Source organism: Topomyia yanbarensis, chromosome 3, assembly GCF_030247195.1.
Source record: "Topomyia yanbarensis strain Yona2022 chromosome 3, ASM3024719v1, whole genome shotgun sequence".
In the NCBI taxonomy this organism is placed as follows: domain Eukaryota; kingdom Metazoa; phylum Arthropoda; class Insecta; order Diptera; family Culicidae; genus Topomyia; species Topomyia yanbarensis.
This window is the reverse complement of record NC_080672.1, coordinates 268508676-268536208: the sequence shown is the minus strand read 5'-3', so window position 1 is coordinate 268536208 and position 27533 is coordinate 268508676. Positions and strand designations below refer to the sequence as shown.

Here is a 27533-nt window from a genome sequence, read left to right as displayed (position 1 = left end):
AGCTAGTTCTGTCGAATAAGAGCATCCAATATTACGTCGAAAAATATTAAATTATAAATTAAATGTAACGCGTGCTTCAACTATAAACCAAAAACTATAAATATCCGTAGAACAATATCAGAGAATTGAGAAGTGTTTGCTGCTAAGACTAAGAGATTGATTTTTTTTTATTGCGGATATAGAGGTTGTAATTTTTTATTACGATTATAGAGGTTTTGACTTTAGGGTGTCTAACCCTATATGCGGGGTCCGAAATCGAACACAGGTGATCTGAGTACAAGGCAATCAAGCAAATATAAGAACACTAGCTCTTTTGACTTTAATCAATCTTGCACTATGCTATATTTACCCCTAAAGAGAAAAAATTGAGAGAAAACCATTTTTTCTCCACTAAGGAATAAATTGGGCAAAACCACATTTGCGCATTAAGAACACAAAACCAATAACTAAAATAGTTATGGAATTTGCGTTTCATATTCATCTCATCAGAATCCGACACTACCATAGTGACAGAACAAAGTTAGCGCTGAATTGACACTAGCTCTAAAAACAAAACGGAGATACAATATGTGTTCCCAAGCCTAGAAAAATTTAAGTGAAAATCAATTAATGTCGGACAGGCTTGTTATTTGCTCACACAATGTGCACAAAGAGCGAAATACACCGATGAAAAATAGAGCAGCACAAAACCACTGCGATGTGCAGAACGACCGCACAAAGAGAAATTTGAAAACAAAAAAGAGAAAGACTGTGCACCAAGAGCTGCACAATTTCGCGCAAAGAGTCACCTTGAAGAGCCAATTTTTTGTACCTCCCCTCACTGGCAAGCAGGCAGGAAGGCGAATAAAACTACAATTCAGATAAAGATTGATCGGAAGAACGTTTTTAAAATGTTTTTTTGTTGCCTTCTCTGCTCCCGTGCGCGTGGGACCAAGATTCGCACTAATGCTACGTTCACACTACGAGTTAAAACGTGTTCTAACGCTATCTTGATGACGTTTTTCTTGTTTCCAATCAATGAATCATGTTGTAACTCTGTAGTGTGAACATCGTATAAAGAGCCTCTTTATTTCTACTCTTTGAGGTGTGCAGCCATGGAGTAGAATGCACGTATGGGAGCAACGCACATCGGAGTGAAGAGTTTTATTGTGAAAGAGAAGAGCGGTGGTTCGCATGAAAAGTGCTATGAGCGTTTTTCATACTTCTCTTTATTTGCTCTGAGGTGCATTACATCCCTGGTGTAAGATACTGATGAGACAAAGTCGAAACGCAAAACCCGTAACAAATGAAACCAATCTTGCAAAACCCGTTACATATTTGTATCCCGTGTGCCTTTTTGAAGAACAAAGGAATACTTTCCTTTTATTATTGCCGTAGTGATCTATCGAGATAAGTGTGTCGCATAAGCAAGAAGTGGCACTTCGACCAAACACCGTGACTATTAACTTCCGGTGTTTTCGCGTAAGACCAAGCATTCGTGCTGTGGAACAGTTGCTGTAGATGGAAATGGAGCCTGGAATTTCCAAAGTCACCTTCATCCAGTTCAACCATATCAGTCATTCAGTGCTGATAAGTGATTTTGAAACTTAAGATTGCGACTTCCGGCTGAGCAATATTCTCGATAACCCCACATCAAATTGCATAACGGAAAAAACGCTGTGTAAAATTAACTAGTGGCCCGATCTATTTCAAACTTTCAAACCATAAAAAATGGGTAATTTTTTCATTCAACTTCAATACAATAACCGTACACTCGCACCTTACGCTTATCTCCACTCATTAGATTCTGTACAACTTCTTCTGTACGGATACCCACTTTTTCTACATGTCTCCCTCAGATTCTTGGGATGCTCCCGTAGTGCTTGCTTCATAATTGCCCAGTATTTTTTGATGGTTCCTGTTCGTGGGGAGGAGGGGGTTGATATCCTTGGGCACGAAAGTGACCCCGTTGGCTTCCTACCACTCCAGGACAACATTTGAATAGTGGCATGAAGCTAGATCCGGCGCCAAGATGTTGCTTCAACAGAGAAAGCAGACGCTTCTGTAGACACTCCTTGAGGTACATCTCCCCGTTTATAGTCCGTTTAAAGTTTATAGTCACGAACGGCGCACTTCGTTTGCCACATGAGCAGATCGCTTGCCAAATTATGTATTTATTGGCAAACTTTGAAAGTTTCAGCTTCCTTACTACCTCCGGAACAACAAAATTGATCTGGGTGGTGAAGAACAGTAGCCCCGAAAGCTGCCGGAAGTGCGCCTTTACGTAAGTCTCATCTATGATGAGAAAATCAGGCTTCGTCAGCATCTGGGTGTACAATTTCCGGGCCCGTGACTTTCCACCATATTTTGCCATGCGTCACGATTTGGAGCCTTCTGCACTTTGTACGTATGCAGTCGCTCCCAGTCCTTGGTTCACTGAATGAAAGACTTGGACAGATTAAATCCCTAGTAACAATTGTGGTTTTATAATAGTTTTATAGCCACTGATAAAACTTAGATTGTGCTTGTAGCGTGCTATAAATCTTCAATTGTTACTTGGAATTTTTTGGCCACATCCCCGACCAAAGCATTGGGATTTCGCTTAAACGCCTTCACTACATTCTAACCGCAATTCTTCTTCCGTTCGATGCTCATAGTTTGATAGTAACGTATAATCACACGACTCGCCATTGACTGCACGATTCTGAGCTGTTTTCCGATGTCCCGATGAGAGAGTTGAGAATTTCCAGGCGTTGGGCCAAAAACGATTCACGACGTTGCTTTTCGGGTAACGCCATTTTTTCCAATTTTCGAAAGACTGACAGCGATAAAAATACAGTGTAAACAAAAAAGTAAACGCAATTTTGTTTTTTGTTGAATTTACTGAGCTTATGGACAGCAAACCGATCGATAATCTACCCAGTAGAACAATTTTGTTACGGAACTCCCTGCGAAGCACTAAATATTAGGATTTGATCATCATAATATAGCGCATCACACAAATATTCTGCATTACGGCGAATAAAATTTTCGAACGAATGTGGTTCGATAGAATCTGACATTCCTTTGATTTTGCTGTCGTTATTGAGAATGAACATTCGTTCGATAAAAGTTATCTGTTATAATGCAGAATAACTCTGAATAAAAAAAAAAATAACAAGTACAACAGTATATGAGCGACAAAAATTCAGATTGCCTTCTTCTTACTACACCGTCAGCATTTTAGAGTCCACATATTTCTCGTTCGGTCAGCAAGCAACGGATGGTGCAAAAAGGACATGAGGGTCTTATACATAACCTTCCACTATTTGATTAGGTTTCTTAGGCGCACCGTACTGACGACTCTGCCTGAAATTAGCGGAGAAATTTTGTTTCCGAAAGATATTCTGAAAATCAGTTTTTGCTATATTTATCTAAGTTAATGTAATAATTGTGTGATTCCGTTTAGTACAATAAAAGTTACTAACGTTCCAAAACTCTCCACCTGTTTCTGCCGAAATTTAAAAAAGGTCCCTATATTGAAAGGTTAGTCGTAGCCACGATAAACACAATTTGATATACCAACTTTGAGTGATTAATCTCACTAGAGGCGATTAAAGGAATGTATCTTTCGAAAATAAGTATTTAGAGAATGAACCTATTCGGTCAAAAGTCGTTGGTAAAATTGTTTTAAGTGGTACTATGAACAACATTGTTGAAGGTACCCAATCCTCACGTGTTCAAGGTAGTTGTTTGTATAAGAAGAACTGGTTTTTGGAAACAAAGTTACGATCAATACATAGAGCTTAGATATCTTCTACAAAGCTGTTTGTAATAAAATTCTGAACGATGATTTCACACGTCACCACAGCTAAGATGGTGAAATTCACAAGTCGCAAAGGTTTGCGTTGAAATGATGTTATTATTGAAATAATGTTTGTAGTTGAAATAATGCTATATTTATCTTCAATACTGTCCGATAGCCTCCAATAATCCCGAGATAGAGATAATTTAATTTTTAAGTGGTTTTGAAATGGTTGCTATGAGAAGAACTGCTAACTTCTTGAAAGTCAAAAGTAAAAAAGTCAAGTAGTGGCTTACCGTGTACCATTCATACCATTTTCGGGTGGTGTGCAGGTTCATTTGAATACAATTCATAATGGAATTTGAAATCAGACAGTTATATGAATTCGAATGTCTGTTTGGGCAATTTGCACATTATTATTATTATTTTTGGTGACATTGTAGATTGATTAAATTTCACATTGCCGGTTGCTTTCATTCACATTCATTTTGGAATACCGTGTGAAACCAGATTATAATGAACTCAGAAATGGAAATGGTTAAGAACAGTAATTTTGATCCCACTCAACCTACGAAAACAAGATGTAAACTGTGAGTATTGAAACCGCAATTTACGTATTAAATCGATCCCAACAATATTTGATTATTTGAACAGATATTCAGCTGCAATATTTCCTTCCTTTCAAACAGACGAGTCACTCCAGCTGGCATAAATCATAAGATACCCTCATCTCTGTGTATGTGTTTGCCTACCGTTTCAAACTACCATGCTCAAACACTCTCAAGGTTTTCGAAAAAACCGTGCTCATCCGTTACGACGGCAATGTTAAGTTGAAACCGAAGCATTCTTTCGTTCGAGCCTGTCATCGCCGACCGTTGATTGATCATCGCTGATAAACCTCTCCGAGTGTGATATTCTCCTGTACCATCCCCGTCTACACGCGGAAGGAGATGACAAATTAACTCCCGGGGAACAAAAAAAAAAGCTACAAACGACTCGGGAAAAGCGCTGAAGGGCTTCAATGGAGTTCTGCAGACTCCCGGCGTAGTCTAATTTAAATATTTGCTTAGAGATTAATTATTTTATAATCTCGGACGGCTCAGCTGGTTCATTCAGTATCTTCCTGTGCAAGTAAATGTTCACACAACCCCGTCACGAACAGCGTGCGGTACAGCCTGGCCAAGGTGGTGCTCAGTGTGCCGGAAAATCGCGTTTTACACGGTCGCTTTGGCGCGTAAGCATCCGTAACCGAGCTGGAGCGTTTGCGAGGAAAAATTACCCCTTGGAAGGCAGCGTATAAAAGTAAGAGGGGATACAAAGATATAATCAGCGATCTTTGCAAAGATTTCGCACTCCGTGTGCACGCTTAAAGTCGGTTAACAACCTGCGCGCGCGCTTTTCACCGGACAGCGGCGACGGCGCACCTTGGTCTGAGAGCTGCGCAGTCGTCGTTGTTGGCTGGTTGGAGTATGCGTCAAAATAAAGAGAGCCAACTCCGTCTGGGGGTGGCTTGCGCGGAGGAGAATGTGTTGTGTGGTGGTATAAACAGTGTGATAAAAGTCAAAGACTCTTGTACAGAAACGCCAACGACGAAAGTGCAGAGTGACAGAGGGAAGAAGAAAAAAAATAACACACAACACATTGCGGATCCCGTGTCCACGACTTTGCCGGACTCGACCAGACAACGGCCTCCGCGATCCGGACCCACGCCGGAGAGCGAGACGACGAGAGAAAATAATTATTATAAATAAGTAAACTGACTAATAGCTAAAAGATATAGATACATTACAAACAAGGCATTTTCAGATATAAATCTTAATTAAAATTGCACTGTGTTTTCTATATTTACAGTTAGAAGATAGCTTTCTTTCCTTCTGTGTCTCTGATGATTTTTTTTCCTCGGTACACCCTTTCTCCCTTCACCCCGACCATCCGACTATTTGTTCGTTCGGTTCCGGCAGGCATTTCTCCCCCGGACTGTTTTGAAAAATGTGTCTCTTGTAATATTTTTATGTTTTATTAGCTAAACGGTTGCGCTGCAGCCGCGAAGCGGTGCAACACGCATGTACTGTGAAAAGCTTTCGCTTTGCTGCCTTTGCGTGGTACATTGTTCCCATCATGTGCCACACGATTGGAACAGAGTTTTTCACTAACGCCTCCGGGTAGCGCTACCGAACTGACATTCCTTGCTATGAATAGCTGAGAGAAAGTAAACACTCACTCTGACTGGTGTGCCCGCAGGATCGGCATCAGCGCGGCGGGACCAAACAAACAATCAACCCATCCGTCGATTGAATGGCGTGGAATTTAAATATTTTTATTGTGAAAATGAATAATTACTGCTCCTATTTCGGGGCCTCCCTGTTTTGTGTCTTGTCTGCTTCTTTTAAGCGATTTGAAAAGAGCGATGATGAGCGTCGCAAATCATCGTTCGTCGAGGATCTAAGAAGAGAATGAAAGAGACGGGAAGCTGCGCCGGAACAAAAACAGATCCTTAACTGGTACCGAACGTTTTTACTTGGCTGCGAACAGTCACTCGCTAGGATGCACGATGTTTGTTTTAGGGCATCTGCTCAGCACTCCACGCAACGTACGGAGGTACATAGTTTGAGAAAAATCGTTATATGCAAATTTTGCTTCTGCACAATGTCTAACGTGGCAAAGAAACGGAACATGGGAAAGGGTTACGATTAGCTGCAGGCCTGGGGATGATGCTTCCGATGAACTTCGTCGGAGAAAATAATGATAAATGATGAGCTTTGGGTAGAAGCAACAAAGAAGCGAACAGAAAGGATGCTGAAATTGGAACTGTATCGCTTTGATTGCTGTTTGGTACTTTGTCAGAGTCTTGATTGAGAGCTGTACTGGTATGAAAGGCGGGAAGGTTCCGATTGGTGGTGCTGGTAGGCGATGGTCGGTTGATTTGTAAGGATTTGTATGAGTTTGTGTTACAGCTACAGGGCTTCTGGTACTTTTCCCATTTGTTAACAAAATGTAGATTGAAAAGCATTTTGAATTTAAAAAGCTTAAGGAAAATCGATCTTCTAATTCATTCTACACAGAAAAAAATATTTTGTGATTTTAAATTTATTTTCATGCACATATTTGGAGCATGAATATAAATGTAAAATTAAGTTCCACCACAAATACACACAACTTGTCATGCTTTCTTCAACGAATGTTATTATAATTTTACTCGTTGATTGAAAATTACAGTTTCATTAAGGTTGGACAGAGAATGCGCAAAATTCGCAAACGAAAAAAAACAGTTTTTTTCCACACCATATGTCAGATCTTCATAAAAATCAATCAGCGTATGTAGAATGTTGTTACAGTACTGCTGATTGATTTTTATGAAGATCTATCATACGGTGTGGAAAAAAAATGCTTTTTTCGTTTGCGAAATTTATTCTTTCTCTGTCCAACCTTAAATAGCAAACCAATGCACTTTAATGTATTCTTAATCCAATGTTGCTGTAAAATAAATAATATCACACGAACGAAGATGTAAAATCACATGCTTTATGATGTTCCCATTGAGTGCTTCGAATTCAACTTAATTTTCAAATATGTTTACATTCGAATCGATTTACATGTCGATTAAATTTCATTATTTTTTGGTGTGTAGGCTTGAAAGTCACTGTAAATTCCTGTGGGCTGATAAGTCCTTTTCATCATGTTGAAACCAAAATCATACCTATTTAGATCGGTGTGTTTGAACAGCTTCGAATGTTCGAATAAATTTGTTTAGCAGTTTTGCGATAATACTTATACACAGAAAAATATTTGTTTACGAACATCGTTTCGATTTACCTAATTTGAATGTTTCATGAATAAACAACCAAAATATTTTTTAAATTTCACATATAATTTCAAGTATCACGGTCCTGACATCGATTACGGCTACTTTAAGTATTCATAAGCTTAAGTCAGGTTAATGGGCTGGAAATTTTTAGACCTAATGGTCGTTTGTACGAATGAGTCAATTAGCCGAATGCCATTTGCCTGAAAGGATGCATGACCGAGAGAATGTTAACAGGAACGCTATCGAAGAAATGTTTGGCCAAATAAACATGTACACAACTATATTAATTGGCCCAATAGTTCGTTGGGATAATAGTGAGTAGTATATATGCAATTTGCACAATAGGGATCTTTAATTTGGAATAATTGGATCAGTTTTTCAAATGTGTTGATAGTGGGTGTTCCTACGAGTACACTCTTATTATTTTTAAACTTTAATTATTCTTTTCAGACTATTAAATTAAAAAGACTAAATTAAATTCAACCAGCAAACTGACAGTTGTCCTACTAAATGACGAATCTTCAAATATCTCGCTCGCCTTATTGTTAACCGGGACGGCACCCCGCACAGAATTATCTGGTACTTTTGCAATCCGCTAGCAGCTTGAAATCTAAAGTTTCAACCTCTATAGGTCGTGCAAGTCGCATGGGTTTTGATGTGTTATTGTCCTGAAAGGAAACAAACTAAAAATGTTTTTTCAATAGTTTCGGGCTTAGAAATAGAAAAATGATTGAGATACTCCACACAAAAAAATAATGAAAAATGGTTGAATAAAGCACGACAAGTCGTGTGTATTTGTGGTGGAACTTAATTTTACATTTATATTCATGCTCCAAATATGTGCATGAAAATAAACTTAAAATTACAAAATATTTTTTTCTGTGTAACTCACAGTACTGATCTGCATCAGAAAATGCCATACCACTAGAAAAACTAGAACTTGGCCGCATTAAGCCAGCACAAATCTTTTTTGGTTCTATTGAGGGTCACAAACAACTGTATAACATTTGGGGTCGATTGGTTATGATCCGGCATAGCGCACTACGTTTGAAATTCGTACGTAAATTTGTATTGCAAAACCTATTTTTGTCTTTATCATATGGAAAGGTTATGCAATCACTCTGAAAAACGTCAACGTAATCCCGGCCCAGAGGGCCGAGTGTCATATCCCATTCGACGCAGTTCGTCGAAATCGGAAAAAGTCTGAATGTGTGTGTGTATGTATGTGCGTATGTGTCAAATAATGTCACTCATTTTTCTCAGAGATGGCTGGACCGATTTGCCCAAACTAAGTTTCAAATGAAAGGTGCAACCTTCCCATCGGCTGCTATTGAATTTTGGATCGATCGGAATTCTGGTTCCGGAATTACGGGTTTTATGAGTGCGGACACACAGAAATTTCTCATATAAACTATTGAGTTTATATGAGAAATTTCTGTGTGGCCGCACTCTTAAACCCGTAATTCCGGAACCAGAATTCCGATCGATCCAAAATTCAATAGCAGCCGAAATATTAAAAATAGAATTTTTATTTTTGATGCTAAATGTCTTCAAGGTGCATGAAACGTCGAGATTTGATGCAAACTCGAAAAAAAAATTGACGACTATTCACTTTTTTGGATTTTGGCACATTTTTGCCTTTCTCATATAGAAAGGTTATGCAATTACTCTGAAAAACGTCAACCTAATCCCGGCCAATTTTTTTAACTCGCATAAGGTTTCTGGATTTTAACATTTAAACCACCACTATATCACAAAGCATACCAATTTAAGCTGGGGAGTCGTTCGTTCATAGGACTTTCGTCCTCCTCACATACCCACTCCGCATGACAAAATGAGTTAGCAAGCAGATAACATTGATCTAATGCTGATTAGGCTAATGAAGTACGATATTTTTTTGTTTCAAGTGTTTCACCGTCGACACGTAGCTCATCAAGTTCGTGGCTAGCAAGCCATTGTGTATAAGTGCAAAGTGTACTAAGAATGTAATGGACATTTCCACAACTATGTTGAACATAAAAAGCCTCCGTGCCATAGTTTAGAGAAATGAGAAAGGCACAATTACACCACTAGGTGGATTAAAACAGGTTTTTTCATTTTCTTTTCTAGAGAACCCAGATTAACCTGAAGAATGCAATCTATAATATATATGCAATACATATATATTATAGATTATCCAGGATATGCCTAATAAATTTGCCGAGAGAAGTATGGTGCAAAGGTGTGCCTGAAAAATGTAACAGCTTTTCAAAGTTCGATGGTTTGAATTGAAAGCAAAATCTCAGTTTTTTTTCTGACAACACTGCCAATCAACCAATGGAAAGTAGAATTTATAATGAAATGACACCGTAGTTTTTTGTTTTGTTTTGCTGAACTTGTACGTTCTGATTAATTATTTAAAAGCGTCTTTCCAATTTCATAGACGTACTACGAAGCTATTTCAGATTCAAATCTACCAATGACACACCGGTAGTGTTGTTAAAATAAATTATTTTTACCGCTTAAATCGAGCCGTCGAACTTTGAACAGCTATAACTTTGTTCAGAGAAATTCCAGCACCATACTTCCTTCGGTAAAGTTATTAGGCAAATTTTGAAATGTAGATCTGCTTAATTGGTTGAATATTGTAGGAAAAACTGTGATCTCCAAAATTGAAAATGTTAAAAAGTCGATTTTTCCATACAAATTCCTATGGAAATTTCAATGCACAATATGCTAGGCCGAGTCATAAATAATCAACCCAATATTTTGCACCCTTTTTTGGGACTCCAAATGGAGCCTAAATAAATAACTCTAGTAGAGACTGTGATTTCGAATATTTAAGTTATTAGAATTGCCTCACACATCGACGTTTGAATTGCTATTAAAAAACTAATCCCCATTTACTGGTCATAAAATTTAGAGTATATGTATTTCAATACATGAGAAGTCTGGAAAAACAGCAAAAACGAGTGTTCAATGAAAAATGAGATTTTTTTCAGTCAAGTAGTTAAAAATAAAAAAAACGGATTCAGTATTTTTTATTAAAAACATAATGTTTATTCTTCCAAAAACGTCAATGAATATTGGAGAAGGGGCCCTGGTCAGCTGTACGACGAAACTTAGTCGCGCTGCTCTCACAAGAGCGCTGGACGGCACTGACGTCCATCTTCCGGATACAATACCCAGTGGCGGATCCAGGGGGAGGGTCTTGGGGGTCCGGACCCCCTCCGAAATTGTTTTATTTGTTGAGAAATTTTAAATGAGTTTAAATTTTATATTATTTTCAAACTCTAAATCATTCCAAAAAAAAATTGACCAGCAAAACTGATATCCATTAAATAAGATTATTACATATTACAAATTGTACAATTTTCATTTTAAAATCGAAAATTCGGACCCCTCCCGAAATTTTTTTCTGGATCCGCCCCTGACAATACCGGATCCTGGTGGTCAACTGCTTCGTATCCTTGGCCCGCCAGATATTTTTGTACACTAGGGCACTGAAGGAGCCGAAAAAATCCTCAATGGGACGCCACGGGGGCAAGTTGGTCGGGTTCCTTTCTTTCGGCACGAACGGTATCCTTTTCTGCTTAAGATTCTACTGCGTCTTCCTGACGTAATGGGAAGACGCCTTGTCCGGCCAGAAGACGTACATCCCATCCGCATGATGCTCCTTTAAGAACGGCAGAAGAGTTTTCTCAAGATACTCCTCCTGGTACACTTGTTGATTGATGACAAGACCGATCGGCTTGAACCATGGTTTTGAACTCCTTCTGTCCGTTATGGCGATGTACAGCATAACTTTTTTTTTTAATTTATGCTTAAACTTACATTTTACTTCGGGGGGTGTGGCCGATTTGTCGCTGGAATAGTATCTGTCATTTCCTGGAATGTGGGTATTCGAGAGCGGAAAGTAACTTTCGTCGTTCAGCACGAACGACGTCCCGCGGTAGTTCTTCGTCACCCATCGGTACTGCGATTTCACGAACGCTATCTGCTCGTCCGTGTACTCGGGGGACCGGGTCTTCTTCCGACAGATCATGTCCTCCATCTTGAGGGTTCAGTGAATCAAGGTATGGGAGCAATTATATTTTCGGCCGGCGTCACGTAAACTCGTTCCATCCTTGTTGTCGAACAGCTTTTCCAACGCTTCCTCCTTCTTCTTCGTCATTATTTTCGCCGGATGACTGCTACCAGCCTTCCGCTCCACGCTCAGGGATGCCAGGATCCGGTAAACTGTGCTCACGTGCACGGAAACGGACTTTTGTGTTAGGTTTAATTTGGAAGGAACAGTCGGTTCGCCCGTTTCGGACATGATTAAGGGGTACGGCAAACAATCAAAGACTCGTGAGAAATCATTCTTTGAAATTTTAGAACTATTTTTTTTTTTGAAAAACGCCTTTCTGGCGCTAACAGCTATTAAATCGGGCGCTACCGTCGGGTGGCCCCATATATCATCTATCTTTTGAGATTAGCACCTTACCTCCTGTACCATCCCATGTAGAATTATCTCATTGTAAGACTTTTTACCAGACTATTTAACCCTAGAACGTTACACTTGCGTTTTCCACCTTAGAACGATGCACTGGAGTAAAAATGTATCCCACGCGTTTGATCGCAATTTTCGCAGGTAAAATTGCAAACAGAGGAAATGTATGATACATCATTTTCTTCGTTTTTAATTGCGAAAAAACTGTGTATGTGAAAGTACGGAATTTATTGAATCAATGATACATAAATTGATTTGAACAAAATAAAAATTTAATAAATCGCGGTTTTGACTTTTTTCATAAACATTACTATAACTTGGCGAATTTTCAACCGATTTGAAAAAAATCAAATGATTCTTAATGTTGAAAGAATGGTCTTTAAACGTTATAAAATGGGATTTCGATATTTTTAGAAAAGGGACCATCTATAAATGATGTAGCATTTTTGAGTGATTTTAACACCCCCCTCTCCCATCGTAGCATTTCGTCACAAACCTCTACATACCCCCTGGTAATTACGCAGCTTGACGGTAACCCTGCTCCCCTTGTCATAGCAAAAAAATTTAAAAATTCTATTCTATTCCCCTTTAAAAAAGCATGACCCCCTACCCCCTGTCGTCACACATCATCACAAAATGCAAAACTCCCCCCTCCTCCATATAATGCTACGTCATTTATGGACGATCCCAAAGTGCAATTATTTGGAAGAGTGAAAGTTTAAAAATCGGGTTTTGGAAAATACCACGAAATGGGGTGGAAATCGAAATGAAAAAATATTTATGGCCAGTAATACATTGGTAACACGCAACATTACTTTTGCAGCAGTAATTGTGCGCAAATTATACCTGCGAGCCATTGCTTTGAAAAACTATAAAATAAACAATACAACAATAAAAATCAGCAAAAATGAGAACGATTTTTTGTTCCGCTTCAAAATTAATTTAAATTAATTGAATAAATGATTAAAAACGATTATATAATACTAATAGTTACTTATGTAGTAAAACAATCAGTATTTAAACTGATATTGCCACGAATCACATTTCCACTGACAGTACGAAACCTGACGAAACACTAACGGCAACCGTACACTGGGGTACAAATGTACACCACGCCAACTTTGACACCTGCTCCTACGAAGGCTATACCACCTTTTCCTACTCTTACTTATGAATTATGGTTAGGGTCCCAGGACGGAAAATGCCAAATTCTCGTCTTTACATGGCTCCAAAGAAGGCGTAGGGTACATTTGTACCCAGTGAAACGTTCTAGGGTTAAAAAATTCCGTGAACATGGTTGTTCATCTACTTGGTAATAATTTCACAACATATAGTCGAATCTGGGCCGGCGGTAAGGCACTGATCTCCTAAGCCACTGGTCATATGTTCAAGCCCCAGTCTGAATTCAAGAGGACCGTAGCAGCACCACACGGATGTTAAATGTTATGATTTCAGGAGTTGATTCAAGATTTCTGTGACTTCTCATCACGTTACCGTGACGTTTTATGTATGAGTTTTTTAGATTGTTCTGGAAGAGTAGTATGGTGTATGTTCGTGATTTCAGGATCTTAGTCACGATTTTCGTAATTTATGTGCATATGATATTTTATTCCTGAGCTTACTATCGAATTTGACACGTGAAGTAATGTCACTCATGTTCATGATATCAGCAGTTTAATCATGATATTCGTATTTTCTCTTCGAGTTATCATGATATATTATTTTTTAATTGTAATTGGCATATTTTACACGGGTTAACATGACAATATGAACTGGATCATAAAAGTCCACGGTATCTTGTTTTGAGAACTATATCACGAACACGATTTCTGACCCTATTATAAATTTTTGGTGCTCAGCGCAGTTTTCATCTTCTGTCCGGACACCACGAAGAACCTTATCAAATGATTAACGATGTTCGAGGTTCTAACAGTTTTTATATATCTACTGCTCGTACCTATTACCTATTATAGCAGCAAAACACAAAATGTGTAAAGTGTGTTGGAGTAAGTTCACGTGAAAAATTCATGACTATGTGCAAAGTTGAATAGAATGAATAAAAATGATTAGAGAGATCTTCTAAATACCACAAACACGCAAGATAGATCATGAAGAATGTACTATAAATCAAGAATCAATTCATGAATTCATGAGTAATAGTTTACGATTTGTGTAACTATTTCACGTGCATGAATGGTGAGTGGTGACTAATATGATAGGTATCATGAACTAGTTCACGTATATATCAAAAATATTTTATGATTTCGTGAACTATCTTACGAGCACGAATATTGAATCGTTACTAATAGAGTAGGAGTCATGAATAAGTTCGTCGATTAAAAGGATCCATGAATAATATTCTGAGTTTCGTGAAATAGTTCATTAGAAAATATCTATGTTTTGAGTTTACGTAATATAGTCGGATTCTGAATAATGGTCACAGATCTATGAACAAAAACACGAGTCTACCTTTGATTCACATACAGAAAATTAATTTGGTAATCATGAAAAACACAGAAATAAATATTTTCACTAATAAAATCATTATGCAGGCGTTGCTGAAGGGAAATTAAACGTAATTATAAATCTATACGATTATTGCCTGTTCAGCTAAACAATTTACTAAACGTAAAAAGGACAAAAAACAACTAAACAATTTACTAAACGTAAAAAGGACAAAAAACAACGGAAATAATTCGGTTCCTTTATATTTTACGGAGAAAGATAACAAACCAATTCGAAGAAATTGAGCTTGAAATAAGACAAGGTATACGAAAGAACAAACCGCCTTCAGGAAACGCATTCTAAAATTAAATTTATTATAATTCCACAACGTTGTCCCAAATGACATAATTCCGCACCGGAAATTGCACGCTCCGCACCAATTTGTCTCGGACGCCCCATCAGGAAGTGTAATAATTTTATCAGCATTATAAAGCCATTCGCCCTATGTCGGTGTTGACCTCTTCCCTGCTGCTGCTCCTGCACCCAGCCGTATGCATGCCATAGCTGGTATGGGCACACAGAACGCACCCAGGCCGTACGGGGTCCGTTCGGTCGTTGCTGAAATGTTTCAATTATCTTCTACCACGACCAGACCATGCTCGCTCGGGCAGGCCACGCTGGATGCACTTAATTACTACAACTCGTTATCGAGGTCTACACGATCGTTTCTTCCCCTCCCCTCCCCGTTCCAATCGGTGATATTCCCACCGTAGGTTGGTTTCTTGGCAGCACCATTAGCTCACCACTTGTTGTTGGCGTTGTTAATTTTGTGCTAACAGGAAGAATAAAACTCCCGTCCCCCGCATTCCCTCTCGCCGCACCTTATGATTGACCCTAAAAATGTGTTTATGATGATAGCAAAAATTATTAGTTCGTGACGCGGTCTAATCAATTAGCCACGCCGCCGCCGCCGTAGTAATTTCCCTTCTCAAACTGACTCACAACTCACACTAATCTATTTGTTTTCATTTTCCATTTCCTCACAGAGCGTCATCATGCTAATGTTCCGCGAGGAGAAAAGCCCCGAGGACGAAATCAAAGCCTGGCAGTTCTGGCACAGTAGGCAGCACTCGGTCAAACAGCGGATATTGGATGCAGGTGAGTGTCACTGACCTCGGTTTTAATTAGTCACTCAATTAGCTGGCATAGGTTGTTGGGCAGTCGGTGGCCGATCGGTACGATTCCAACGGACAAGATCAACTGTGAGCTTCTTTGCGGTAAATCATAATTTTATGCAAACGTGCACATCGATTGAGAAACAACAATTATTTAATTATATTTATAGACGATGGCACACGATTACCGCGTGTAGATTTATGATAAATGTAATTGTTTCGAACGGGTTTGTTGTCGCTGATGACAATCGCGCTAGGTGGTGGTGGCATAGCAGCATCGGCAGCAATGCACCACTTGGTCCCCCGGTGGGAGTCGGTAATTATATCCCAGCAGTGCCCCAGGTCCCAGGAGTAAAAGTCCATGGTAATCTGCAGACGGTATTGCCCGAAGCCATTAGAATTAAAGGGGATACGATCTAGGATAGCAAACGACTGATCATAACTATCAAATGGAACTTCATCGTATTACAGGGCATTCGCACAACAGCGGGGTTTATTAACGGTAGAGTTTCTTGAAATTATCGTTATATCTCATAGGTTCAGGTGCAATGGTGACTTTGTTGCTTCTTCTTTTCTACGAGGGTTGAGTAAAATGGGCAACATTGCAGGCAAGATTCTGATTACTGATTCAAAGTTCTGCTTGTTTCGGAATGCCACTCACTTATGGGGCACAGTAATTTGTAGCTCAACAGCACCGTTGCATAAATTGCTCACCGCAAGCAGGCTTGCTGGAGCATCACTCATGATGCAAAAATGAGGTGAGGTATCAATATTCTGAGGAGGACTTCACACACCTCTCCAATAGCAGAAAAAAAACTCTTCTCCCACTCAACAAGCAAACTCATCATCAGAGGTGATGACTTGTTCAATGATTAGAGGATGTTATGTGCATCACACAGGAGAGGCGACAGCGCAAAACTGATTGAAGATGGGTTGGAATCCCTCTTCCAAAATGCTGAGAGTGTGGAGCGCCAGAGTGATTGTTTCCCTCTCTTGTTTTAATGGAATTTTGTCTGCTGCGTAGGATGGGGATATAAGTATAATTTTCGTGGTGTAGATCAGTGCTTCGTGGAATATGGATATCATCATGTGGTGGGAATGTAAGAGGCTGGAGGACCCAGTTTTGACTCTACTGTGGCAAACGGCCTTGAGCACAGGTTTCAATTGAGCGAGGATTCAGTGGCCTAACTAAAATACTAACGATCAGACAACACTAAGCTCGGAAAATTTAAAATCAATCCTATTCGTCAAACTCAATAACACCATAATAGAAGATAAATATTTTGATTTTGAAATCTAATACAACATGAAATCGCTTCCAAGTAAAATGGGTGCAAAATATTCGATTCTATTCTAGCGTTCTTTCTCAATAAAATTTAAAAAAAAAATGTTTTTATCAAATAGTTTCGTTTTTATCTCTATTATATATTGTTTCGGCCGGTTAATTTCCAAGTAATGAAGTTTTAAAAAATAGTTGTTTGTGTTTATTTATTACTAAATGTCTAAGTAGAAAGTTTGTGCGGATTAATTTCCAATGGGCAATACATTTTTAAAATGAGATATTTATCGACAGCAATATTTAAAATTATATATAGTCGAAAATTTTATGCTATTCTGATTATCTTTCAACGCTAGGGTAATGAGCCTATTTTCGGCCTGTTTCTGTATCCGTTGATTAGAGCAGTTTTTCCCATCTTTGTTCAACGTATTGGATTAAAAGGTAAGGCAATAATTGGAACACTCGATTCGAGTTTTCGTTGCGCTTAAATACGAACATTTTACAGCTTTCATACCAATTCAATCAGATTCACAAATTTTGTTTTCGTACTCGAAACGCTTCTCCATAAATAGTTTAGTTATAGGTTTGTAAGAGGTTTACCTCTTTTCCCTATATTCGGAGCAGAAGACGAAGCTTCTTATTTTGATACTGATTTCACTAAATAATCCCCCTAGAAGAGAAATAATGTTTTAAACAGATTGATTGACATTTGTAAATTTTCATTGCAAAGTATTAAAAATTGGGTGAGTGGCATTGAATTTTCAGGAGGAAACTCGAAAAAATGCGGTACACACTAACTTAAAACCTCCTATACTAATCGTTTAGAAATTTCGCAGAGTTCTTTCTCACATCATTGCCCAGGTACCTACGGGAGTGCTTTACAACATTATTATTATTTTTTAAATAACATGTTAACCGATTTCTTAACGAATGTATTGCCTTCAAAGTGCAATGAAAAATTTGAAAAAATAAAGGCTGCTTTCATTACTCCTTATCATCTTCACTTATAGCAAAAAACATTTTCTGAGACCTTTGGCACCAAAACATTAGTTACATTGTCCAGACTTAGCCGATTTCTAGAAAGTTCTAAAGAGAACAATTGCACCTTTCCAAAGGTATGCTGTATTATTCTGTTATGCAAGAAATATTGTGCTAAATTGCGACAATAATAAGAAAATTGTCATGTTTTGCATTTTTTTCATGACAAATATGCAAATGGTTCAACATTCTTCCAAAGGCACTTTATGGTTCTAATAAGAATTCGGTAGAACATTTAATTCTGTTATAAATCAATTTGGGGGCATGCAACATTTTTCAAAACATTTTGTGTTACACTATAACCTATGCTAGTTCACTTGAAAAGTTAAAAAATCACTATAGCACCGTGAAATGAGTTATGATGAAGTTTTGGTAACAAATTCTTAATCCACCTGGACAGTGCGTAACGAATAAACGGTTTGCTTCAATAGAAACATGTGTGTCACGTTTTAGCTTAGCTATGGGTGCCATTAGGATTCGTCGCGGTGCGGATGTGGGCGGTAAATGGATAGTCCGCACCGCAACCGCTGAAAAAAATAATAATAAAACCGCACCGCTTACCGCAACCGCATTGCATTTACCGCACCGCACCGCGCGGTAATGCGGTAAAAATCATGTATTTTAAAAATTGTGCTGAAAAATTATTCATTTGTTTTGAGTAGCCATATATAGTAAAATGTTATTCTTATTTACACGAAAATTATCTTTGACGGACTCCTCAGAATGTAACTTTTATGAAAATATTCAACTTTGCAAGTTTTATTAAGAGGGGTCAGGGTTTTGGCGTGAAAAAACACTTTTTCTCGATTTTTTAAACTTTGAGTGAAGTGAACTGATCAAAACTTTTGTACATTATAGTGTATCATTTCAATAACATGCTGTAATTTTTCCATGCAAAAATATCGACAAGCGACTCGGTGACGAAGCTTTTTGTAGAACGTCTCTGAAAAAACATGATTTGCGGTGTTACCTGCCATTCAAAAACTACTTAACCGATTTCTTTCAAAGGGACCATCCATAAATGACGTAGCATTATATGGGGGAGGGGGGAGTTTTGTATTTTGTGATGATGTGTGACGACGGGGGTCATGTCATGCTACGTAGCTTTTTTTTAAAGGGGAATAGGGGTTGACCTGATGTCACGACAATCTTACCCGTTTCATCTAACTAACATCGTTTTTGATTTTTTTTAAATTTTTTACGGGGACAACGAGGGGGGTTAGGGTTACCGTCAAGCTACGTAATTATCAGGGGGGGGGTATATAGAATTTTGTGACGAAATGCTACGATGGGGGAGGGGGGTGTTAAAAATCACTCAAAAAATGCTACGTCATTTATGGATCATCCCAAACTTTGTATACAGATTCTATGTAAAAACCCCTACGATAAAGTTTCGAGATAAATTTTCAATTAAGACAAAAACTGTCCAAACTATGCAAAATTTGGCATCTGGGCTAACTTTGACTTGTCACAATATGAAGGAAGACCTTGAGGGAGACTTTGAGAAACACAAAAAAATCGCAATGCCCTACACTAACTTCGAAAGCTTTACTTTCAAAATGTTACAAAATACTCCTAACTGAAAAATATTATTTGTTAATTTGGTAGAAAATGTTCCCAGTTGGACAAACAATGGACGCACGCGAAAAAAATTCCTTCGAATTCGTTTGCTTTGATGATGATAATTACATTCTTTGGATTGTTTCTATCATTAGTCCATCTCTAAATTCTCTAAATTAACCAAAATTCACAGTTGAGACAATGTCATCGAAAACGATTCATAATTCCACGATTTCTAAGAGGAATCAGGAGAAATGATGCATTTTGTAATTGGATTTGACAGTAAAATTCAATTGTTTTTCAATGATTGGATTTTGCGTTTTATGTATTTGAAAAGGTTTATTTGTAATTTTTTTCTTTGAAGTATAAAATAAATAGTTTTCAAAATATGTCGTTAAAATAATGGTGCCAAATTATATTGGACACAGCTTATAGATTTTATTTCTTAGTAACAGTATGTTTTATCATGTTTGAATGACCAAAATGTAAAAAATCAAGTAGCAATGGAATACATCAATTATTATCAATTATTTTTTGACGTGCGGTTGCGGTAATACCGCGCGGTAAAAGCTCATTTCCCGCACCGCATCCGCGAGAAAGTGTCTCACCGCACCGCTGTTTTTGCGGTGCGGGTGCGGTAAACACCGCGCGGTTGCGGTAATTACCGCAACCGCGACGAACCCTAGGTGCCATACGTCAAAAAACGTAGCAATTTTTGATACCTAACTACTTCTTCCTAAACGAGTATTATATTTTAATAATATATCGCTTGGCAAATTATGGCCCCTTAAGGAGGGTACTGTACTATTTTATCACTTACGAAGCCTACAATCGATGAAATTTCTTTAAATTGGCACCAACACGTTGGCTTCGTTCCTAAGAACCACTAGTAAAATAATAAATGGCCCGAGAATGGTGGAATACTTCTGTTTGAGTGCAACGAAAACTCTAATCTGGTGCCCAAAATATCGCACTACCATTTAAGTCAAAAGATAGTACAAATATATGGCAAACGCTACTCTAACCAATGGTTTCAAATGGGTTAAGAGCTAATTGTAATAGGGCGAAAAGAGGCTCATGACCCTATACATATTTGAAAACCATGTATATATTTAAACAGTTGAATTGCCTTATGCAACGGTTAACTATACATTCATTTCAAAAACAAAAATATATATCAGAAATAAACTTTGCACACGCATCAAACCCATATAACAAAACCTCATAGCAACTAATCATTACCTCCTCACAAGGCGTGTGAGGACATCACAAACTCCTCTTGAATCATCATGAGGTGTAGCCAACTCTCCTCCACGGAGCAAATATCTCATGCGTAATAAAATATTTTTCCACATCATTTCGATGAGCAAGAGAGGAACTCTCTCATTTTTCGGGTCCTCACACACAACGGTAGAGATGCTCCCGTTGCATCATTCTTTTTTACCTCATCCTGAGGGAGGGATAGCAGCCCTCATTGTGTGTTGAAGTGTTTATAACAAGTCTGACCGCAAGTATCTAGTTCAGATTCCTCATATAATAACTCATCATTTAGCAAGCGAGAGGTATTTCACACACAGTTCGGAAAATCCCCCACAGTCTTGCTAATTGCCGGTGGCTACGTCGATTGGGATGTTGATTTCAAAACGTAGGTATCTCAATTCGTTCAGCTCAAGAATTGCATCATGCGGTGGTTTTGGAATTCCATCGTAACTTAACCATCGCGATGACGTCCTTTGGTGTGAAAATGTTTGTAGTTATTGCACGCACTTTTCGCTTCCGTCGAAATGGAAAACCAGAGCCAGAGTATTTGAGTGCTATTTCACTGCTTGACGAATTTCTTTAGTTCAGACAAGTTATGGCTTCAACAAATCCGCAAGGGACTTGGCGATTGAGAATGTCAATTCGTATTCACGTGAGCATTAGCCCCCTTCGAATTTTATTGATTCTAATCAACATTTCCGAATCATCATATTAGCTCATTGATCTACAATTGATAGGAATTTTCGTTTGAAAGTTGTTTTACTTCCATGGTTTTTAGTGTATTATTGAATTCTTATAAAATAAGTGCTTCCTTCACAGTTGCTGCTCCCCACCGCGGAGAGACTTGACCAAAAGAATTTTGAAATATCAGTAGAAAAAAATAATGACATAAAACATGCTGTCATATTTTTTCCATATTTTCGAGGTCCTTAGTACCAGTAAAAATATAAAAGGATTGTCTTTCTTGAATTTTGATTGTTTTAATGCATTTCTTTATTGGGATTAACTGTACATTGCATGTTCACACACTACGAAGTCGACGATATAACTGCTAACTTTGTCGACTAGTACTATAAAGATATAGATTGGTGTTTAAGGTGGTATATCTGTCAAGTTATCGAATGTCCTCCAGTAAACATAATAACTGAGATTTGACTTTAGATGTTTTCTTTTCATTCTTTTTTCATCCTTCATCGCGCGTATTACGCATATTTTCACATTGTTGTTCACATAATGAGCCATTTTATCATTTCAATTGAAGTTATTTTTTGTGTCCCCGAGTTCCGTTTCCAGCCCAAACGACTAGAAATTTTACGATACTAAACTAGAAGCGCATTTTGTAATGGAATTTCGAATAGAAGAACTTGTGTTATTAACTGACTAAATATTTCCTCTCGTTGATTCCCAGAGATAAAAATCGCAAAAATCATATTTACACCCCACCCCACCATCGGAACGAATGTACAGTTGGGTTATTGAGTAGGTTTACCAAGGTGGCTGTGGTCTACTAGGAGGATTACATTTCTCCAGACAAAACCAGCCTAGTGGCCTTGTAGCTTCCGGTGGGTTGAAGTACATCCGCCAAGAATTGATCCACTAGGTTCCTGCTTGCATGTCGTAAGAGGCGACTGAAAACAGGAGTCCTCAAGTCGAGGTGTTCCTCAGTGCCGAGGACTGAACATGAACATAAACTATGCCAGTCGCGCACAGGGTGTCGAGGGTCAATCCCTTGCTATGTAAAGCGAATCTCTGACACAGCGGACGTTCGTTTCTTCATAAATCATGGGATTCTAATAATGGTCATGTCCTTAACCCATTCATGCCCATGTTGTTTGTGGACAACAAAGTTTTTAAAAAGTTATAACTTTTGATTGAGGCCAGATTGGCACACAAAAACAAGTAAGGCTAATAAATGTGACTATTGCCTTTCATTTAAGTACTAACAGTTACAAGGATCAGCTCTAGAACTGAAGTTATTGCAGTTAGTCTGATTGGATTCCAATGGAGCAGTGCTGCCAGGGACAGTTTAAGTTGACGACGGTAAATGAATTTTTCATGTATCTTCGTTATGTTTCAATATTATTGAAAACTGATAAAACTTATCAATTTAGAGTGCCTTTGGCTACGTTTTCCACGCAAGTGAACTATAGTAAAAATTCTAGGATAATTGTATTGAGCATTGGAAGGTAAAAAATGAGCAGCACTGCGAAAGAAGGTCCTTTCTTTATGAAAAATGGCTTTTCGTGTTTCTTGGCTTCCTACATGCACTAGAAAAAAGTTGGGCATGAAAGAGTTAATACCCATTTCGGGGTTCGATATAGGCGAGTATATATATAAGCCAACGTGTTTAGTGCCTTGTACTACCCATGATCGCATATCAGTCCCATAAAGATAGGTAATCCCAAAGAAAATGGGACAAACATGCGATCATCATGCTGCACAACAAGTGCTGATGCTGAAATGTGTAGTGCTGTGATCGAGTATGGTTGAAGTTACACAAGTTAACCTTCAGCATAAACGTACAGCAACTATGAATGTATCCCGCTTTGTGCAGGAAGGAAGAGCTTTCATAGCTTTGGAACCGTATTTCCATAAAGGAAACTTCTTCGTTAGAAAGCTACTTAACGCCGTCTTCCTAGCTTTCAACAAAAATGGCATGACAAATCCACGTGTAATGCCTCTTGCATGTATACTTGCGAATAGTGCTATTGACACACTTATATCCGACCTCACAACTCGCGACATGTGTGCTTTTACAGTCAATATCACTGTTATACTGATAACATAAACAGAAAATACGTCTATTGTTCAACATATTTGCCAAATAATGAATCATACCCTTTAATGATTTCAAAAGGGGTTGTATCATACTGTGGCAGCAAACTCAATCGGCAGTTATGCAACTGTCCACCACATAATTTGGGGCAGCTCAGAGTTAATCTTGAGAGGCACCGAATTGATGGAAAACTTAAATAGCACAAATATTCATATACTTAATGTAGGAAGTTGTCCAACATTTGCACGATCTGGCATAGAAGAGGTGTTAGATGTTACTTTCTACTCTGACGGTATTACGCATGATCTGGCAAATTAGCCCGTACTCAACGAGCGCAAACCGTCTAATTGTGTGGACTTTTCTATAATGTAAACTCCCACTCTATTTGATCAAACCGTTGATACGTGCAGGTCATTTCAACACCTATTTGGTTTCCGGTGAATCAAAAATTGAGTCCCTTCCCACAACATCAAGTGTGAATACTGACAGTTGCGAGAATCGTGCTCATTCTAATCCCTTAAAAATCGGTAAAATGTTGATAAAAATCAAAGAAAAAAGCACAATCGCAGAGGTGCTTTTTCGAACATTACTTCGACTCATGGTATAGAGTCTTCGAGTCTCAATACTTGTCGAGTACAAGTAATTTTGGAGAAGAGTCACATTTCGATTGCGCTAAAGGATTATCTGTTAAAAAATCTCCACAGGTGTCTCATTTCAATCCATCCTAACTCATTCAACCCCAGTTTCAGTGAGATTAGCTTAAGGTATGGTATTGTTTGGTAGTCTCCGGATAACGAACAAAGCTGTACATGGCTGAAACAGAAATTGGAGGATATAAGTGGGATGGCAGGGGACTTTATTGTCGAACCATATGGCCTCCGCCAGAAAAAGGTATTCCTTTACATTCCGTGGAATCACAAGGAATGTTTGAAGAGTACTGATGTTTTGATGAAACTAGATTTCCCTAATCCTGGTTCGCTGGCAGTTTGCTGAGAAGTTCAGAGAACCAAGTAAATTACAGAGAAAATACAGCAGTATTGTTGCAGTATCGAGGACCGTTCTCTGGAATTCCTAGCGAAAAAGTATTATTAACTGAACCATGGCTTCCAAAAAGTCACCGCGAATGTTTATAAACCTAAATCGGTTTAAGTCGAATTTGAATGACAATATCCCATCGGAAGCGTTGTCGTTCTGTTAACCCCTCGGGGAGTTGATATATCCGCTCTTGAAGAAGTGTCTTTATTCCTTTGGGAGTGAAGAATACTTCCGTAGGGGAGAGTGAGGACACTTGATCCTTGGCGATATTTGATTCTCTGGCCATATTTCCTTATCTATACGCATAAAGTTATCACAATATAAAAATAAAATCAAGTATTTGGTCGTTTATGATGTTTAAAAAACAAATCTGATGTATTACAATTGGTTTTAAAAAGTTGTATAATATTTTAGAAAATATGTGTTTAAATGATTTAAATTAAATCCATCTTGAAGATCTTTTCACAAATTTTTTGAACGGTTGTATGAGGTCGTCGAACTAATTATTTATGAATATTTTCAATTATGATTACTTTCTTAGGACAGTTGCCTAACAAACACGTTTTTCGAATAAAAAGTTTCACTACAGATGCAAAAAATTAAATTATGTTCATATCATACAACAGGTACCTTTGATCCCTGTAACAATGGGTATTCTTGATCCTTATCATTAGTTCTCTCAAACACTTCCGAAATGTATAGAATTAGAAAAACGTCATTTTCATAACATACCTGGCACTATTAAATGATCTAAAATGTTTTTTCCGTGAACAAATGATGGTAAAAGTAATTGAAGGTTGAAAAAGCCAGTTAAACAGCATTGATTTACCGCAAATACTTGTCTTGACTTTCTACTGTGGTTAAAGCTTGTCGTGCATCTTAAAAGGTAGTCTTATTATTTAATTTGTCAGGATTGGTGGTTAGCTGAACTTTCGTATCTATAGGTCTTAGTGGGCTTTGTTTCTTTAGCCCTAGTAGGCGGGGGATCAAGTTACCACACGTTTTTACAAAAACCTCGTTTTGGCATGATTTTCAAAACTGTTCATATTACTGGCAGAACATAGTTTTCCGATTTACACAATATTCACAGCTCTTACAATTTGAATTGACTACAGGATGGCAAGTTTTGCAATTGAAATATTTATTTCATTGAAAAATTATTAGTAAAAACAAAAGTGGGATCAAGCGTACCCACTCTCCCCTATTGTCTATGTTCTCTGCGTCGATATTTTCCTTATCCCTAATCTTACCACTTTCCCAACCATTCCCATCAGGGAGCAGGGTTACCAAATTGGCTGAGAGCAAATTAAGGCTACGTTGAATCTCGGTCGAGACAAGTTGCAATGATTTATTATAATCAGCACAATGGAGAAAAAGTGTCAAAAATGGTCATTTTAAGCTATTTTTCAGTTCGAAACGAAAAAATGAAATGAACACCCATTTCAAATTCTCATCAACATCCATCGATATGCATCATTAATATTGAAAGCCACATTGGATCCGTAATGCACCCTAACAGTAGTCATATTCAGAAAAAAATTCAATTTGGCATTACCACCATTGGTTATTTGTGAACATTTTTAGTTTTAATTTAGTGAAAATTTATAAAATTACTTAACTACAACGAAAGTATAAAAACATAACAGCACTTTTCGAAAAGAAATGTTTTGTTTCAATTTGGATACCAAATTGAATAACCATAATATGCATAGGTGCTTTTCCTATGTAAAATTTGCCTAACTCTTTTTATTTTGGGTGTCAATTGAGTAATTTCATGGTTTTTCACTAAAGAATGTTTATGAATTATTTAGAGTGATAGAATAAAATTGAAAATAAAAATAACTGTAAATGGCCATTTTTTTGGTGTATTAAGGAACCATAATGGAGAAAGTTTGATCTCCAATATATCATTTTACGATGCATATCGATGGGTTTTGATGTAAACTTCATGTTTTTAGGCAAATAATGGGTGTTTTCATTCAAAAATTTTTTTGAACTCAAAAATGTCTTAAAATATCCATTTCTGGCACCATTGTGCTGATTATTACAAACTAATTTAGCACAGAAAGTTAATTAAATAAAACTCAATGCAATAGACAACAAATACAACTTCTTTTTATATAAATAAAATCTAGAGAAAATTTAGAATAGGACGTAAGTAACAATGAGAGATTCTCTTTGGGGTCTTTCACTTCTGTTCATTACTCGGCCATTTCAACATTTACTACTCTACTCTTTGCACAATATTCTAGTAAAAACCGTCGGCTTTCGATATGTACTGGAAAATTAGTGCAAAGTGTTGTAATGACGTCGTAATAAACGAAAGAGAAAGTGAACAAAGAGAGGCTCTCAATGTTACTTACGTCCTATTGAAAATTTTCTCTAGAAATATTGTTAATTAATACAACTGTTAAAAATATTGTTAATTAATACAACTGTAAAAATACTTTCAAGTAATTTGAGTCACTGGAATTTTAATGAAAGAAACAGCTTCAATTATTTTTTTTTATTCAAATCGTTTATTTGATAAGGCACGTTGCGTTAGCTTAAAGGTGCCAATTTTGTTTTGTTTTACATTTTAAATTGCTTAAAACTAGGGGATTACATATTGATTTTTTTTAAAATGAAACTAATGCGATTTTATAGCTATCTTATATATCTACACAAGGGGATAATATTGTTTTCGTAAGATTAGGGGGGTCATTTAGTTTTTGTGGCAATATGGTTTGACATTTTTATCAGTGAGATTATTGGAGCAAATAATGTTTAATTAAGGGGGACAATTTTTTACGACTAACTTAAAACTAGGCATAACTAGAGGGCATGATTGAATTTTGTAAAGATTCGTAATTATAGTTATTTTTGTGGGTAGTAGAGTTGGGCAATTTCAACGAGATTATATAATATAATAGTTAAAACTAGAAGA

General features: G+C 37.6%; 1 protein-coding gene across 4 annotated transcripts in view; it reads left to right on the top strand.

Annotated features, from left to right (window-relative positions):
- The window catches only part of LOC131691722 (protein grainyhead), a 774648-nt gene that overhangs the window by 661917 nt on the left and 85198 nt on the right, over positions 1 to 27533 (top strand). For all 4 annotated transcript variants that reach the window (XM_058978335.1, XM_058978337.1, XM_058978338.1 and 1 more), the window contains one exon: positions 15531 to 15642. In XM_058978335.1, the coding sequence (XP_058834318.1) occupies positions 15531 to 15642 (112 nt within the window). The remainder of the gene's footprint in view (positions 1 to 15530; positions 15643 to 27533) is intronic.